The sequence below is a fragment of the Camelus bactrianus genome, chromosome 5 (genome assembly GCF_048773025.1).
Source record: "Camelus bactrianus isolate YW-2024 breed Bactrian camel chromosome 5, ASM4877302v1, whole genome shotgun sequence".
NCBI classification, from domain to species: Eukaryota; Metazoa; Chordata; class Mammalia; order Artiodactyla; family Camelidae; genus Camelus; species Camelus bactrianus.
In genome coordinates, this window is record NC_133543.1 from 91,369,742 (window position 1) to 91,385,880 (window position 16,139).

Genomic DNA, 16,139 nt, shown 5'->3' on the forward strand with positions numbered 1-16,139 from the left:
GCAGACCCAGTGCTGAACCGGCTGCCAGGAGCCCTGTCACAGAAAGCTGTCCCTAATCCTCTCTGTGGCCCCGCATGCCGGGCACCACCTTGGACTTTCTCCTCCCTCCCCCGGAAAACCCCAAGAGAGACATCCTGGCCCCCAGACCCTCAGTGCCCAGCCCGGACAAGAGTTAAAACAAGTAGCCCCAAGAGGAATGAGCTTCAGAGAGCCTTTCTTCTTCTTTTCATTTATAAACGAAATCCAATACTATCTGGCTGCAAAAATATATGTCACTGGCCCAGAGTCTGAAAGATTAACATTTGGATATGTAGGAAATGTAATCTGCATGGCTAATTGATTTCTAGCGTATCAGTTTAAAGGATAAAGATCAATATCTACATGATGGATATTTTATTAATAGGGGCATAAATAAAGGCCGAAGAGTCGTTACCAAAACCTTTGAAGCCATTTCCCGGCTCTCTGGCCCTCCACGCGGCCACTCGGTGTCCCCCACCTGCCGGCCCCAGCCCCTGCTGGGTAGGAAATACTTGAAACATTCCACCCAGAGGAAATGTCTCTGGCTAAAGCGGGAGTGTTTTAATTCTAAGTGCTCAGCAAAAAGGCACTTTTTTCCCTGGGCTGTAGCAGGTGGACAGTAAGGCTAGAGAGAGGGTGGTATTTTAGCAAAACGCACCACTGAGATACTTGGAGACACAGACACAAGACCACAAGTGGACATAGTCACACATGTTCCACACACTTGTTTGCACACACGCAGACACATAGAAATCCACACACGCAGCCATGCATAGCCACGCAGATACACAAACATCTGTCCTTAGATGCATTCACACAGAGACACACGCACGCAATCACACACGCACATTCACACTCAGGGGATGGATTCCCAGCGTTTCCAGCGCGCCCTTGGCCTTAGGAACGCGGAGCTAGCGCGTCTTTCCTTCTCGGAGCTCCCTCCCGGAAAGCACCGATGGGAGCCCCGGCAGAGCCCAGAGGTCGGTGATCGCGGCTCCCGGAGGTCCCCTCTGGGGGAGAGGTAAGGAGACGCAGCGGGGAGGGGCAAGGGAGGAGCAAGAGAGGGGAGTGCCTGCCAGGTCCTGCAACTTGCTTTGAGGGAAGGGAAGCCACCCAGAGCTACACTGACTGCAGGGGTGGGGGAGGAGGGTGTTCAGTCCCAGAGAGTAGTCCCTCGAGACAGCGAGGCCAGAGGAAGACGATGGGGAACACTTGGATCCGAGAGGAGGATGACTCAGTTCGTGGTGGCCAATTAGCCCTGGGTCCCAGGGGCCGCCTCCACCGCAAAGCCCGTGCCGCCGAGGGAATTTTCCAAATGCAAATAAATCACCCCTTGCTCCCTCCTCTTCATGCGTTAAGAGGGACATTTCCACAAAACGGACGTAATCTTTATTAATTACGCAGCCCTGGGTGCGCGGTTCGCATCAATCAGGCCCAAAGAGAAAGTACAGGAGGCGCCTAATCCCCTCGCAGAGCGCCGTTGGAGAAGGAGCCGAGAGGCCGGCGTTGCCCGCATCACGTCCACCTTTCCGGGCTGGTGCTGCAGTGGCTGCCAGAGGATGCGCGGCCCTCGGAGCCACGCCGGGCCTTTCCCCAAGTCCAGAGCCTGCTGCGCGCTGTCCCGACGGTTCCCGGAGACCCAACGGAGCCCGGATGCCTTCCTACTCACGTACCTCCCCCATCTGGGCACCCGCCCGTTCACCCACGCACAAACACACACAGACTCGTGTGAACACCCCTCACGGCCTGTTTCCTTGCCCTCCCCACCTCCAGTCCCCCGCCGGGCCCACACAGGTCCCCACCTTCCTCTTCCCTAAGATGCTCCCAGAAGAAGCCGCACAAAAATTGTGCTGATCCCATTTCCGGGCTGAGCTGCGGTCCTGCGGTGTGAGGATCAGTTTACTTCTGGGGCTAGGCGACAGTAATGGAGAGCAGAAATCTCAGGCCCCCCGCACCTCTTCCCCCCTTCCCAGAAGCTCCCCTGGGGGGCGGGGAAGACCTTAGAAGCCGTCCTGAAGGCCAGCTCCTCCCGGGCGCTGGAGGGTGCTAGAGAACGCTTGCAACGCTCCGGAGTGGGTGGGGGTTGAGGGGCTCCAGCTGTTGGCAGAGAAATCCAGGAAAGCGCCAGGCCTCCAGGTCCTGTGAGGGAAAGCTGGCTGGAGATGGGGGTCGCCCAATTCATGTTCCTTCCCTGCAGCCCCGCTGCACCCTGTCCGCTGGGTGCACTCTGTAAAGCGTCCTGGGGCAGGGTGTCGGTGCGACCACCCCTCTCATCCTGGCCAGGATTGGTCTGGGCCTGAGCCCCTCTAACACCTCACCTCTCTATCGCCATCCTAGCAGATTCTGTCCTCTCTGCACCTTGAACCTGGATCATTGGGTCTCAGATTCTTCCACTTGAGCCCCTTAAAGAGATTCTGCAGGATTAAAAAAAGGGGGTGGGGGGTGGGGGAGGCGGAAGGCGATTCAGGGAAGAAGCCCTAACAAGGCAATTATTTCCGAGGCCATAGCGGCTGAAGTGTGTGTTGGGCAAACCCTCTTCCTGGGCTGGGACGGCGAGGATCCGACCCCGAGGGACACAAGATGCCCCTCTAGTTGTCTCCCTTGGTTTTGCAACCTCAAGCCTGGCTTCAGCCGATTCTGCCCCAAAGGACTGGTCTGCCCGCCCTTGCATCATTGAGCGTTCTTGACCGGCGGGCTTTTCCGAGCCTTCCCAGGAGGCGAAAAGTCTCACTCTGCCATCTGAGCTTCTCTCCTGAGCGCGGTACCTGGAGCTACAGCACTGTGGACCGGATGGCCGAAGAGAAGCCCGATCTGCTGTCCTGCTCTGAGGCGCGCTGGCAGAGTCAAGAGGTGTGGAAGGCAGTGGCCAGCTAGCACCATCCTCCTGGCTTTCACAGCGCCTGGAGCATCGCCCTCTTTCCTGCTTCCTCCATGCAGAGGCTGGGCACACTCCGTGTCCAACACTCAACATTCATTCTCCCCTCCGAAAATTCTCATTAAATGCTCAGACTCATTGGTTAACTCATTGGTTACCCCCAGGGCCTGCAAAACTTGCAAACCTGGTCTTTGAAGCCTTTCCCTGGGGCAATTTTGATTATCCTCCTCTACCACTGCCTCCCCCACTGCATGGTCGGCCTGCTTCCCCGCTGTGTCCTCAGAGCCAGTCCCAGAGCTGGCACACAGAACTCCACATTCATTCCACACATACTTACTGAGCTTCTACTATATGCGGTTCCAAGGGCTAGGTCTACCCTAATGATGGAAATAAAGTCCTCATTCTGGCAGAGCTGACATTCCAGAAAATAACCAAAAAGAATATAAATGCAGCCTGTGAAGAGATTGCTTGTAAGGATGAAACAGCCCTGGAGAAGATCGAAGGGCTTGAGGGGAAGGGCATATGCAACGCTGGGCAGGGTGGGGGTGTTGCTGTTTCAGCAGAGAGAGTCTGGACAGGCTCAGCAGAGGTAAGTTACTGCAGAGAAGGGAGGGCAGGAGGGTGTGGCTGCTGAAGGAAGGAAGAGGGTGAAGGGAGAGAGTGAAGGAACTGCATAGATGGACATCATCTTAATGAGTTACTGCTGCTGATGGAGTGAACTCAGGGCAGGGCCTGGGCAGGCAAACTTCCAGATGTGCTCTGGAAACCTGGAAAGAGGCAGCTGTTGGATCCCCTTGGGGCTCAAAATTCCTCTAGATGTTCCCATTGTCCTCTTTCTGAAGACACTTTATTCAGTCTACTGTAGGGGTTGCAATGGGGCTGAATCTTCCCACCAACAGAGAGGCTTCCTTGAAGTCACCCCTCTTCCCACCTCTACAAGAAAGGTAGATGTCCCTGTTGGAGGTCAGGAGGTTGAGACTTCCCTGCCTCCTCCCTTCTTGTGTCTGTGGCTCAAAAATCCAGCGTGGGCTTGGGCATCTGCCCTTCAGTGCCATTGCCTGCAAATTGCGTTTTCATTGGAAAGAAAATGAAGGTCCAACTTCTTGGTGTCCAGGCCCCACAGTCATCTGGACCTGTCATTCCCATTCCCCAAATGGGAGAAAGTTCCCTCCAGACAAGGGAAGTATTGAACGGACTAAAAATGACCTGGGCAGTGGGGGCAGGTATGCTTGTCCCTCGTGAGTGATTACCAGCAGCTGCCACCACTCTGAGAGGAGGCGGAGAGGAAGGACTCCTCTAAGAGAAACCCAAGACCCTAGAGAACCAGTCATCATTCCCCAGAGAGGTAAATGGGAAAGAAACCAGCAGGGCCATTCAGGAAAGAAGGTCTTCACAAGGCTTCACAAATTATTAATATGAAGGCTTTGAAAACATCTTTCCCTGTGATGGTTTGGTATCAAGGGACCCAACCTATGAGGTGGAGGCAACAACACATAGCCCTGCAGTGGGGGCTTGAAAGGAGGCCGTGGCTTTCTCAGAATAATATGCAGAAATACTGCTTAGTCAAAAGGGTGCAGCTCTTACTTGTCAGAAAAACTACGGATAAAGCAAAATCCACTAGATTTTAGAGCTACGTAGCAGGGGAGAAAAAAACAAACATTGTATACCAGCAGCAGAGGTAAGAAGGCCCTCGTGGAAAGGGAATCCCTATAGCATCTCAGACCTAAGTTTTCTATCTCCAAAGCAATCTGAGGAGGTTCTCAGAAAGCCCTTGCTGTCCTGTCACAATGAGATTCTAAGTCATTCCTGTAATAGAGATAATAATCACTGGTCTCTCAGAACAAGATCGCATTTTTCAAGCTGGGGAGGAGGCATGTACTCTATTTCTCCGATTGGAGAGGAAGCCCCAGCTTCAGAAGAGCAAATGGTGTGGTCTCCCTGGGGAGGAGGACCAGGAGGGCAGGAGCTAGGTCCTAGGGCATTGGAAACTCTGTGATGGAAGTGGTAGGTCACTCTGGGCAGGAGAAATCAAACAAGATTTCCGAACTCAAAAAGCAGGAAAGTGTCTTAAATATTGAAGGTTTCAGAGACAGAAAAAAGAGAGAGAGAGAAAAAAGAAAGTGAAAACTCCTAGAAGAAGGATTGCTTTAAGACTAAAAAAGGGAGGGGGAGAGAGAAGAGCAAAGTACTGAAAAAACACTATGACTAAGCATTTCTGATAAAAAGCATCCTAACTGATGTTAGTCAAGGTGGGTTCATAGTAGACAGCAAGGAATAACTCTTTCTGATTTGCAGGACACGTTTGTCCTGGGAGAAGTGATCTGAATCCCCATTTCATTGTTCCAGAAGATGTGGTCATGAGGGAGCTACTTGTAGATTGGGGATAGCAGGATACAGGGGGTTGAAAGGAAGAAAAAGACATTCGGAAGAAAAATACAGTTGTTATGATTCTACTCTGTGCCAGACACATCCCATACATCCTTACTTAGTACTGACTTAAGAATAAGTCATTTAGCTTACTCCCAAGATTTTAACGTTTATTTATGTTAAAAATAAAGTGAAATAGAAGTTGGACTTTGTCAGCTTATGCATTACAGAAGTGCAGGGTGATGGGAGAAGGGATGGATAAAATCAACACTTGGAACAAACTCTTTTAAGGTACCAGTTGTCTAAGTGCTAAGGTGGGGAGACCAGGTTTTCCTGATGCCACCATTCTCTCCCCACCACCACAGGCTGCTAAGCTCTCTCTCCATCACCTGTCCCAACCTCCCTCCCAGGAGTCAGACTACACAGTCCAGGAGACTTCTCTGAAAACATGCCCAATGTCCTGGGTTTGGCAGCATGAGTGCTCAGAAGGCCTGGTGCTCCTTGGTCTAGCGGCTTGGTTTCCCCATCTTGAAAAAGCTGTTTGGGGAGAACTGGGGAAATTGGCTATGTGGTGATGACAGCACATGATGATACTGGTGCATTATCATTTATAATTATATAATAGTAATATATTATATAAGAATAATAGCATATATTTATTGAAGACTTCATATGTACTGGCATAATTCTCAGCTCTTTGCAAAGACTAATTTACTTACTGCTTAAAACAACTAGATTTTACCAGTTAAAATGAAAAAAAAAAAAAAAAAAAGGACCAGGAAGATTACTTAACTTGCTCTAGGTCACACAGCTAGGAAGCAGCAAAACTAGGATTTAAACCCCAGACAATGTGGGCCTGCTATGCCTGTTCAGTTAGAATGCCCTACAGGTTTCTCAACACTCGCATCAGACCCCAAAGAAATGACACCTCAGAGCTGGTTACATACTTTACCTCTCATTGTTTGCCTTGTACTGGTTGTAAATAAATTTCAACGAAATTTACTTTTAATGCCTCTGGAAGGCACTGAACTATCTTATCTCGATTGAAAATAAATGGGGAGTTTATTCCATTTCAGTTCCCCTTTAAAACACATCCAGTGGTACAAAACTACTTTAAATTTTTTGCTTATATTAAACAACCCTTTTTCGTTCTGCCAGGGGGAGTTTGTTGGCCTGTATTTCTACGCACAGAAAAACCTGAGGCACGTTAGCTTTATCCCTCCACCTCTAATTCTGCCAGAACACGTGGCAGGCAGCTGGTGAATATTTGCAGGAAGAATCCAAATCTTGCCTTTCTGCGGATCAACGCTGTATTTGGAACGTGTCGCTTCTCGAAGTCCCTCTAGGTGCCCAGGCGAGTCGCGAACCTAGCCTTCTTCAGGACCACCTCTTGGTGGTGGAGGGGCTGGAGAGGGATGCCAGCTCCGCCTCTGAGAACTGCGAAGAATTTCCAAAAGGAAACCCGAAGACACCCAAGGTATTTCCAAGCGCCCATCCCTTCTTGTCCACGTCTCGCTGACCCGCCCCCGGACAATGGGAGGGTTTGTCAGGACCTCCTTTGCATCTTAGAAATATGTGGGGTAAAGGGGGGGACCCAGCGGGCGAGGGGGGCGGGTTTTCGGAGCCCCGCGAGGCTGAGATTCGCGGAGAACTCGAGCTGGGGGCCGAAAGCAGCGGACAAATGAAGGACGAACAAGCCGCTCCGCGCTCCGCAGCCACAGCACTCGGTGTTTCTTTCTTCTTAACCTGTGTATTTGGGACTGCTCTGCTATTTTTAAAAACGTATGTCGAAAGCGGAGATCTGGGGCGGGCGCTGGGAGGGGCCCGCGGACATCCAGAGATGGTAGCTACACAGTCGAATTGTAACTACCTTTCAGACACTGCAATCGGGGCGTCACAAAATCCGGACAGTCAGGGCTAAAGGCCAGTTTCTATACAAAGACAAAACAAATAAACAGACAAAACAAGCTAGGCGGGGATGCTGAGTGGCTGAGTTGACAAGATGCCTTCCCAGCTGATCTCACTGCGCAGGACCAGTGGGCTGGTGACAGCGTCCTTCGATTTCTCCCCGGCCCGCTCCTGCCCTTCCGGATCGCAAGTGACGGGGTGACGGGGGTGGGCCCTGGGTCCGGGGGCTGCGAAGGGGACACGCTCGAGTCGTTGTCCTTGGCCCAGTTGTGCGGGGACCAGCCTGTCGCTCCAGGCAGCCTCGAGTTCTCTCCAACCCAGGAGACTGCGGGGATGCGGGCACAGGCGGGCCCCAGGACCCCGATTCCACCGCACCCGCCCGGGATCCGCCCGGAGAACCTGCCTTGGTGGCTGCCCCCAGAGGTCCCCACGAAGTGGGCAGGGGCAGCCTCGACGCCCCGCGCGCCCATGCTCTTTCCGGGAGAGTCCTTGGGATCGGCCAGGAGCTGCCGCTGGCGTCCGCTCCGAAATGGAGAGAAACCGAGGTCATCTCCCGCCTCCCGCCGCCCACCGGTCGCCGGGTCTCTGGGCAAATCCCTTTACACCTGGACCCGAGAGTGAGGAATTGATTTGCACGCAGAACGGCTACTCGGAAGGGTCTTTTAAAGGAATTGAATAACTCTCCCGGCGAATATTTTAAACACGACTCTGCGCTGGATCCGCTCGCATGTCCACACCTGCTGGCGGTCAGCAGCTTCGCTCTCAGCTGTCACGGGCGAGGACACCCACAGCTGTCAAATGGCGAGGTTTTGTTCATTTAACCTCGAGACTTTCCTGATTATCCACACAACCAGCCTTCAAATCCCCACATTGTCACTGAATTTTGATGACTCACGGGATTTGGAAAGTACACACCTATTCTGAGGGGCGAAGGAGAGCCCACGGAGAAGCCCGGTAATGCGGGGAGGTACAGACGCCACCCTGGCCTCGTTGGGGGAAATCACAGCACTCGGGGATGTAAATATTTATTTAACTCTCCTAGAATACAAAGTCAACAGGAGTGTGACTCCTGTGGGCGCGCGCGTGTGCGTGTTTAAGAGAGAGAGAGAAAGTCAGAGACCAGAGCAACGATTAGTTACCCAAAGTAAGGTCACTTAAAAAATCCAAGCGCTGCTCCGCGATCTCCCAGTTTCTAAGAAACATGGCGGTGTTTAGTTCATGAAAGTGAGGCTAGGGAGAGCATCACATTTCAATGAAAATGTTCTGAAGTATAATAATGGCTTTCAAATCTTGCTGCACAGTAGAATCACCTGGGGCACCTTTAAAAAAATACTAGTGTGCCTCCCCTCCCCACCCCACCCCCACTCCCAGACCAATTAAATGCTTGTCTCTGGGGGTGGGACAGGTGCTTCCGCATTTTTCTTATTTCCTTAAGTCCTCCAGGTAATTCTAACCTGGGGCCAGAGCTGAGCTAAGGCTCCAATCAGGAAATAGTTTGCTGCGTGTGAATTTAATAAGAAGTGGGCTCTAGAGCCAAATCTTTTACTTGCAGAGTTCAGTCCCAAGTTTTCTTCTAAGCAAAAACTGTCTACTTCTCACTTGGAGTTAATCCTTTCCCAAAACTGCAAGTCAGATGCAATTGCTCCCTACCTCTCATGTTTGACCAAAGACTATTTTTAAATGCACACACAGTAGACGTATAAATCCTATCAATGAATCATTTCCATATGATGGAGGGTACTCTGTCGTGGTGGTGAGAGATAGCTGAGCCACTCAAGTATTACCATGGTTCTTGGAATAATAAATATTGAAATAAAAGTGTTCTATTCTGTAAGTGATTAAACACTTTCTCCCTCATTTATTTTGGGATGTGTGTTTGTGATATTAGGAGCTAGGAGAACTTTCTTGCACATCTTCTCTAGTCTCTTTCATCCCTCTTCAGCATTTCCTCTCTTCCACCCCATGGAGATGTGGTATTTCTAAACCAAAGATAATCCAATTTTACATGCAGAGACGGTCTTTTCTAAAGGAAGTGTGCACATTCTTCCTGAGCTCCTAGGAATATTCTTGGAAATCGAACATTGAACACTCTTACTTCCCTGAAAGTCTTTTATGATCAGGAATGACAGTGAATCTATCACAGAAACAAACTTGTCTTTCATTGGCATGTTCTAGTTTTGCATAAGAGAATAGAAGCCACAAGTTTGGATACACTTATGGATAGACAACACTAATAGTGTACATTACAAAGCTTTCCTTAACTGGATGGTGAAAAGATATCTAGCAAAAGACAGATAAACTCTCTCACAATTTCTTCATTCACCTAACTTGGAACTAAGATCTGGCTACAGTTGTTTCTAATACTCATTTCAGAAACAGTTCAGAAATAAAGAATGTTAGATATTCCTCAAACAAACATGCTAACATATACAATAAAAACATATTATTTCAAAGAAAGAAAGGGAAATCACATACTTGACAGGGATGCAGTTCAATGCCCATGACATGAACTTAATCACCTTTATATCATAACATAAATTTAAAATACAAATATTAGCTAATGAGAATTAAATAATTAAAGAGGATGATCTGGATCACAGAATAATGGGGGATTACTCAGCTACTGAGATTATAAATTTAGCAAGTCCAGGAAGGACAATTTATTTCAAATGGCAAATATTGAAGAATTAATAAAACAGGGAGTAACAAACAATGAGAAATCTAATAGATCTTGATCTTAATGTGGTGGCGGAACTCCACTGCAATGTAAAATTATCCCACCTGTGTAGGTGCTGCTAGCTTTGGAGGGGATAGTACAGACGGGCTCATAAAGAAGGAAGCCAAAAGGAATCATAACTTGAAATCTTACAGTGCAGAAAATGACAGGAAATGGAAGCCAGATATCCTTTAGTCTCTCCAGTATTTCCTGTCACTGACTATAGTGCAGTTTCCCTCTGATGGAACTAATTTTCTCAAAACTCAAGGTGCTTTTTGGCAAGGTGCATTTGGCATATATTTTCACCCTTCATGAATCCTTCTGAAGTTGGGGAGAGCAATTGTTTACCTAAGTGCCCCAGAGTTTCTGGAGTTATTGAGTAGCAGTGTGAGTAAAGGGAGCCAAGTCGCTTAATATTCAGTCCAGAGTTTCCCATTAAACCAATTCAACAGATTATCTGCCACTTACCATATGTTGAGAACTGGCTAAGGCTTTGTGGATAGAGAGGGCGACCAGACAAGGTTCTGTTCTTGTTTTTACATTCTGATTTCAGGAGGTTGAGATAAAGCATATAACAAATAAATAAAACCACTGCAGATAGTAGTAAGTGTTAAGAAAATAAAACTTCAATAGATGATGGGGATAGAGTGGTCAGGGCCAACCTCTCTAGGGGGGTGATATTAGACCCTTGGAAACCTTCATGAAAATAAAACTATAGATCCATATAGGGCTTGTTTCCAAAGCATTTTCATCCATATAACCTCTTGTGTATACAAATCCTTATGCCAACCCCAAAAGGAAAGCTGGGCTGATTATTTTTGTTTCCATTTTATAGATGAGGAGCCTGAGGCTCAAAGAATTTAAAAGACTTGCCAAGGTCTTTCCAAGAAAGGAGAGAGCCAGTCTTCAGACTCACATCTGTTGGTGAGGTTATTGGTCTTTAGAACCCAAACCAATGTTCTTTATGGATGTACACACTGTTCACCAAAACATATTACTTTCATTGGCTAAGTATTTAACCTATCACCCACAAGATGAGCTTCTTCCATGTGAAATTTAACTCTAACCAGCAGTCTCAGAACCTAAGCACAGCCTGGGCGGTAGGAACCACGAGTTCTTGAGCAGCTGTGCATGCCAGACCAGGTCTGATTTTTGCAGTGATTTTACTGGTTGTTCATACTCATGAGCTAGAGAGTGTCCAGGATTGAGTCATTCTTCCAAAAAGATAAGAATTTCCACAAGAAGGGGGAAAAATACTCTACCGTTACAGGAACCCTCCAGACAATTCACTGATCTTTCAACAATTTCTGCTAGACTCATGTTCTGTCTTAGATTCTTGTGTACTAGGACTTTCTGAGACATATAGGAATGATTAAATCACAGCTGCAAAATGGAGGGAGAACTGAATGCCAGAAAACCACTAGCAATGGGACAAATGTCTCCCATCACCTCATCCTGCCACTCAATTCCTGATACGTTAAGTCAGAAATTAGCAATAAAGCAAAGTGAGGGAAAGAAAAAAAAAAAAAACGCTCCATGTTCAGGTACTAAGCTACTAATTGTATCTATTTGATTTTAAAGCATTCTAACTAAAAATTTTTGTTACAAGAAATTTACATGTGCAACTTACGAAAGAAGCAAAATGTGGCTGGGACTGTGACTCAGGCAATTCAAAGATCTCTTTCTCATTTATGAGCAATAAGTCAGTTTATGTCACTGGTGTACCTTCCTCTGAGGAACATAAACTCTATCAGAAGCAAGCTGGCCTCCAAGTAAATTTACACATACTTCTAGGTTGCCAATTTAAGGGACTGAAATAATAAACACATGTGTGTGCCCACATGTACACATGGATACATCCACAAAGCCAAGTTCTGTTACTAGCACATATACACACACACACAATACATACACATGTGTAGATGCACTTATACAACTAAACAGTTGTGAATGCTAACAGGATCTCAGCACTGGAGGTAAACAAAGAATAAAAGATAAAAGTGAATTCAGAAGTAAAAATAACACAAGTTTCTTGTTGGAGGTAAAAGTAAATTAAAGACAATCTCTGAAATGTGATTCTTAGTATTAGGAATCTGAAAACATTTTGCAGAAACAGAAACTCAGAACAAAATTTGACAAGAGAGTTTAAGTGTAGGGGATGTTATAGTAGTGGATAGGTAAGTCTTAGAATACAATGAATCTCACTTGGCCTTCAGGAGTCCCATTAATCTGAAAGAGAAGTAATTCCATGAAATGCCCACCCTAGTAATATGTTCGCACATGTGAGATACTTCTCTCTCAGCCCCATTCAAAATGTGAAATTAGACATTTGGATGGAGATGTGTATTTCAGGAAGAAAAGTGTCACACAAATAACTTTGACCAATTTCCCCATAAGTTTCACGAAAATGATTTTTCTATAAACGCTTCTTATTTTTATTAAGACAGTGCAAACATAAAACACGCCATATTGCAATTACTAAATTGTAGCCATACCACTTATCAATGGCCAATAAATTACTTCACTCTCTGATAGATACAAATGCTCCATTCAAGTTCAGTTAATAGAACAGTGTCAGAATATCATGCAGACGGCTTGCATAAATAGACAAGGAATAACAGTATATCCTTAGTAACTTCTGTGGTTTTTAGGCATGAAAACGTTGTCTTATTCCAAACTTCAAAAGATGGAATAAGGAATGTTTTCATATAAAATATATTTGGAATATTTAGGGTTTTTTCTTTAAAAAAAAGCATCTAACACTCCCAATGGAACATACACTCCCAGCTCATCTTTTTAGTTACAACAAAATCGGATAGATATGTATTCTTTTTCATCTAATTGGATCAGATGTGAATATTTCAGTGATTTCTAACAGTATTAAACAGCTAAATTCAAAATAATATTCTTCTGATAAGTGTAATATGTATTTGTAATTAAGGGAAGAAAGACTTGTTAGTTGACTTGTTTCGTCTGTGAGCCTTATTTTCTATTTTATCAGATAACTGAAAGTCATTAGTTGCTTCACAGCATAAAATCTTGATTCAATTACCAACACGCCTTTACTTTCTGCTCCTAATTTTGAAATGTATTTGGACTAGAGGTACCGGAGAAATATTACTGCTTATCAAACAACTTTTCTGGAAATTTTAATTCACAAGATTTCCAGATTTATATATTCGAAAATAAATAATTTTTAAAATGAAATTAAGAAAAAAGGCGGGGTGGGAGGGAAGCCTACAGTTTCTATTCTGCTTGAATAGTTTTCAATATCTTCCAGGTGGGGGCAACAGTCAGTCAGTTTTGAAAGGAGAAGAGAGAACGGGCTCTGAAAGCTCCCTGAGTCCAGTTACAGAAGATGAAATGACTTCCAGGTAGCAATAATGTAAATAAAGCCACCACAGATTTCCAGGAGCTGGGACTTTGGACTCTGCTCCGCCGCAAGCTAAAGGACCCACCGCCCTGTGCGCGCCACCACCTCTCTTTTGCCAGGAGTCGGGAGGCAGATCCCAGCGCGCACGCGCGCTGCGCACCTGCCCAATCTCGCACAGACGCGGGCGGTTGGTCTGAGCAGCCCCACTCACGCCGGCGCCGTGCCCCCGCGGAATGTACATCATTCTCAGCGTTCCAGCTCACTCGCTCTCCAGGACCTCTAAGAAGCAGAGAAACCTTCTCTCTCATGTTTACATCTCATTAATTCTTCCTCTGGACAATTCACGCCCATCCACAATTGCTGCAGAAGTGCGCGCGCGCACCTATACCCTGAAAAGAAACTCAAGTCACAGCAGCCAGACAACCAGCTTCCGGGGGGGCGGCGGGGTTCCCACTCCTCTTTCCTCCTCTCTTTGCAAATCCTCGGACTCCAGGGAGGGACAGCTGTGCACTCTGGAGAGAATGAGGGTGGTGCATGAAGCGGAAGTTGAGTTTGCACAGTCCGTGGAGACCGGGATCCTCACCAGCATCCCCGCCTCCTCGGGTTCCCTCTGGCCCAGCGCGGAGTAGGGGGCGTGGAAGGCCACCGAGTCGGAAAACCGAAGCCACGAAGTGGCCGGGCGATGAGGGGGTGTGCGTCCTGGGGTCGCAAGAAGAGGGCGGAGAAGCTCCAGCGCATCGGGCCAGAGGGCCCCTCCTCTCAGGCCGCTCTGGGCTGGAGGTGCAGGCGGGAGGCCAGGCCTGCCGCCTCGCTACGTGTCGCTCCTCCGCGCGCCTCTTGTCGCCGCTGCCCGCGCCCTCAGGCCACTGCCGCCGCCGCCGCCCCCAGCCGAGCCTGCAGCCGCGCCCTCGGGCCGGTACTTGAGCCAGCAGATGACCCAAGTGACGACGACCGAGAAGAGAGCCAGGATGCTGGCCACCGACAGACAGATGGGACCCACGGGCGAAGGCGAGGGCGAACCGGCTGCTGGGGCCGCGCCAGGGGGCGCCCCGCCTCCGGGGGGCGCCCCGCCGCCGCCGTAGTGGTTGACAAAGATGAGGCCGGTGAAGAGCAGCACCACCATGGAGAGGAAGGAGAAGACGACGCACACGCAGCCGGCGGTGAGCGCGGCGCGCTTGCAGTTCTGGCAGCTCTCGTAGGCGCGTGGTCCGCGGGCCGCGTGCTCCGCGGGCGGCGGCGGCGGGGCCCCAGCGGGAGACGGGGCCGCGGCGGGCACTGGGCGGCGCGGGGGCAGCGGCGGTAGGCGGTCCTGGGGCAGCGGGTCTTGAGAGGCGCGCCGGGCAAGCGGGAAGGCCTCGGCAAGCTTGGTATTGTTGGGCAGGCCGTGGACGCGGCTGTCGGGCAGTGGCGTGCGGTGGCGGCACACCGGGCACGCGATGGCGCCGGGCGGGCCGTGCCAGGGCGGCGGGCGCAGCGGGCGCTCAGGCGCGGCGGGGTTGGCGGCGGCGGCGGCGGCGGCGGCGGCGCGGAGCTGCAGCTGGCTCAGGCACTCCTGGCAGAAGGTGTGCAGACACGCCAGCAGCTTAGGCGCGCGCCGGTCCGCGTCGAAGTAGTTGTAGCAGATTTTGCACTCGTAGTCCTCGAGCGGAGGGAGGCCGGGCACTATCACCGCTGCGCTCCGGGCTTCCGCGTCCCCGCTGCCCCGGGCTCCCGCCACGGCGCCCCCGGTTCCTGTCGAGCTCCCTGGGCTGCTGGCTGGGCTCCGCTCGCCTCCGCCGCCGCTGCCGCCGCCGCTGCTGCTGTCGCTCGCCGGCGCTGCCATGGCATGATCCGCCCCTCATCGGGGGCAAGGTGAGGCGCCTTCCTCCCCCTGCGCCGCCGCTTCGGCTCCGGGCGGGGAGGAGGCGCTTCTGCCTCCCCCCTCTGGCGGCTGTCGCCTGGCGAGGGAGGCACCGCTGGCTGGGCCGGGCGGGGGCGCAGCAGCGACCGCCTTCCCCCGACTCCCCCAAGAAGGCGCGGGCACCGCCGTCCCTCCCAGTCCCCGGGAGCCTCTCTGCCGTCCCCCTTGGGCCTCTCAAGGCGGCTTCCCTGGTCGATTTGGATATCGGTTTTCGCTGGACTTGGAATTGGGACTTGAGGGCGGCTAGGGGGCGGGGGGCGATGCGGGAACGGACGGAATCTGGGGTGCGGCTGCTTAAGAACTTGGCGCCCGTGCAACGCTCTCCCTCATACACACACTCAGGGTGGTGGTGGGAAACCTGGTCCTGCTTTTTCCTTCTCCCTTTCCCTCGCCCCCTCCCCCTCTATCCTTGTTATTCTATGTTTATCTTCCTTGGGCTGGGGCTGCGTCTCCGGCAGACCCTCCTCTCGCCCTCCCCGCAGGAGCTCACCGGTGATGTAATGCGGGACCCGCGCAGAGAGAAGCAGCAGCAGCCTCGGCAGTGGCGGCACCGGCGGTTCTTGCCCTTCGTGAAAATCGTGATCTCATTTCTCCGTCCAAGGGCGAAAGCCAGTCATCACCAGTCCATTTACACTTTCCGCTTTTATTAGCAAGCCCAGGTAGCCCTGCAACATTCTTCTCGGGGTGGAAGCCGAGGGATGACATTTTCCTGTCGCCATTTGGAGAAAATTTTGGAGCTGAACAGTACCTTTGTCCCCCTTGAAATATTGTTTCCTGAGATTTAAGGAGGCATGAAGACAGATTCATAGCCAGATCCTGCTGATTTCCTGACGCTGAGCACAGGGGATGGAGGTAGCTCCTTTGCATGGGGTCACAGAGACAGAGAGGGGGAAGTGTTATTGTCAAACAGGTTCACAGAATTTCAAGGTCCAGCTTAAACCTAGCCCCTGGCATCACTCATCCCCTTGGTCCACTTTTAACA

At 50.1% G+C, this 16,139-nt stretch overlaps 1 protein-coding gene across 1 annotated transcript; it reads right to left on the reverse strand.

Annotated features, from left to right (window-relative positions):
* Positions 1-13,514: 13,514 nt before the first annotated feature.
* Positions 13,515-15,760, reverse strand: RNF228 (ring finger protein 228). Its single transcript, XM_074364384.1, has one exon. It carries the CDS (start codon positions 15,077-15,079, stop codon positions 14,069-14,071), a length of 1,011 nt encoding a protein of 336 aa, XP_074220485.1. The 5' UTR covers positions 15,080-15,760; the 3' UTR covers positions 13,515-14,068.
* Positions 15,761-16,139: the final 379 nt, after the last annotated feature.

Excerpts from the sequence above, each read along its gene's own strand:
- RNF228 (XM_074364384.1), bottom strand. The coding sequence starts at position 15,079 with ATGGCAGCGCCGGCGAGCGACAGCAGCAGCGGCGGCGGCAGCGGCGGC.